This window comes from Sinocyclocheilus grahami, unplaced genomic scaffold, assembly GCF_001515645.1.
Source record: "Sinocyclocheilus grahami isolate Dianchi unplaced genomic scaffold, SAMN03320097.WGS_v1.1 scaffold706.1, whole genome shotgun sequence".
Taxonomy (NCBI): Eukaryota; Metazoa; Chordata; class Actinopteri; order Cypriniformes; family Cyprinidae; genus Sinocyclocheilus; species Sinocyclocheilus grahami.
Window position 1 is genome coordinate 833,934 of NW_015505885.1, and position 1,695 is coordinate 835,628.

General features: G+C 33.6%; 1 protein-coding gene across 1 annotated transcript in view; it reads right to left on the reverse strand.

Moving 5' to 3' along the window:
- Positions 1-1,695, reverse strand: part of LOC107559932 (myomesin-1) — a 34,313-nt gene that overhangs the window by 75 nt on the left and 32,543 nt on the right. Inside the window, exons 29-31 of the mRNA XM_016243960.1 lie at positions 520-607; positions 215-253; positions 1-89 (exon numbers count right to left, since the gene is read on the reverse strand). Coding sequence (XP_016099446.1) covers positions 1-89; positions 215-253; positions 520-607 — 216 coding nt within the window. The remainder of the gene's footprint in view (positions 90-214; positions 254-519; positions 608-1,695) is intronic.

Genomic DNA, 1,695 nt, shown 5'->3' on the forward strand with positions numbered 1-1,695 from the left:
ATGCAGCTCGTCGTTGTAGTAGCTGACGAAGGTGTAAAGCCTGATGCCCTCCTCTGTGCTCTGGATCTTCAGTGGAGTGGAGGAGTTCGCTGGACAGAAAGAACGTCAACATCGCTCATGCACTGCTAAAACTATATGGTACTGTGAAGATTTTTATGAGGACATATGAATGTGTTTACTATGTCCTGATAAAACATTTATGTTTGAATCTTACCAATAACACTGAAAACCTGGTTCATCAGGTCTTTGAATCCTGGAAAACAGATGATAGAAAATCAGTGATAAGCCAAAAACAGATAATATCAGGAAGAAACAATCAATAATAGGTTTCACTTTTTTGTTTTTCAGTGATCATTGGAGAAAATCTACTGAATTGATATAAATATGATCTAATGTACAAGTGTTAAGGGGCAATTTAGATGTAAAATATATCATGACAGCACTAATGAGTGCATGTTAGAATAAGAAAGTAATTTTAGAGCGTTTTATAATAGTAGTAGTACTTTTCTGCTATGTTACCTTGGTCAGTGAGGTTGAGGGTGGAGGTGTCTTTGCCTCGGTCATCCTTCAGAACTACTTCATATATACCAGCATCCTTTCTGGAGATCTGCCATTGACACAAACAAACACAAAATTCCTAGTTAAGTATGTTTGTGTGATCTCCAATCTCACGCTACAGGAGCACATGTCCGAAAGCCAGGCTTTTCTGGGTCGCATGTCTTTGGTGTAACATTGACAGGAATAGATGAAGAAGAAACCAACAAAGTAGAGAAAGACTGGAAACCCCAATGGATAATACGAGATGGAAAAGATCATCAAAATAATTCACCAATCAGAAACACTAAAACAGAACTGACAATGAGCAAATATAATGAAAAAGTTGATCTAGGACAATCAAGACGGTAAGAGAAAATGTTGAAAAATGGGTAACACTTCAGTTTAGGGGCCAGTTCTCACTATTAACTAGTTATTTATTAGCATGCATATTACCAGCGTATTGGCTGTTTATTAGTACTTATAAAGCATATTTTAATGCCTTATTCTACTTGACCATATTCTAGATGCCTTTATCCTAAACTTAACAACTACCTTAACTATTAATAAGCTGCAAATTAGGACTTTATTGAGGCAAAAGTTAATAGTGAGAACTGTTCCCCAAACTAAAGAGTGACCATATAAGGATATGTTTGTGATTTATATGTTAATATATGGCAAAAAAAAGTAATTTAGTCAGTTTGCTGAATTCAAGCAGCATAGCACATGTCAAGACTGTGAGACTTGCTTATTTTTTACTGTATTCATTCTCAATATTGTATATTTTAAAACATTAAACTGGTGTTTATATGTCATTGTATTGTATGTTATATTCTACTTTCCATAATATAAGACTGATAGAATAGTGACCTATTTAATTTTTGTCATCAATACAAGCATTTGACATTTGCATTTAATAATTAGAAACACTATGTATTTCAACGGGCTGCATCCTTTGCTGTTCATTTTCTTTCCTTTTTAAACACATTTATTCCTGAAGAAGATACAAATGTGGCCATGAATTAAGAAATCATTGAGCATGTTTTATTAATCAATTCCCATGATTTAACTAAAACGATGCAATGATTTAAATAAAACAAGGAATGAAGGAATAAAATGTGCTTGTAACTCATGGGAATGACATCTTTTTTTTTTTTTTTT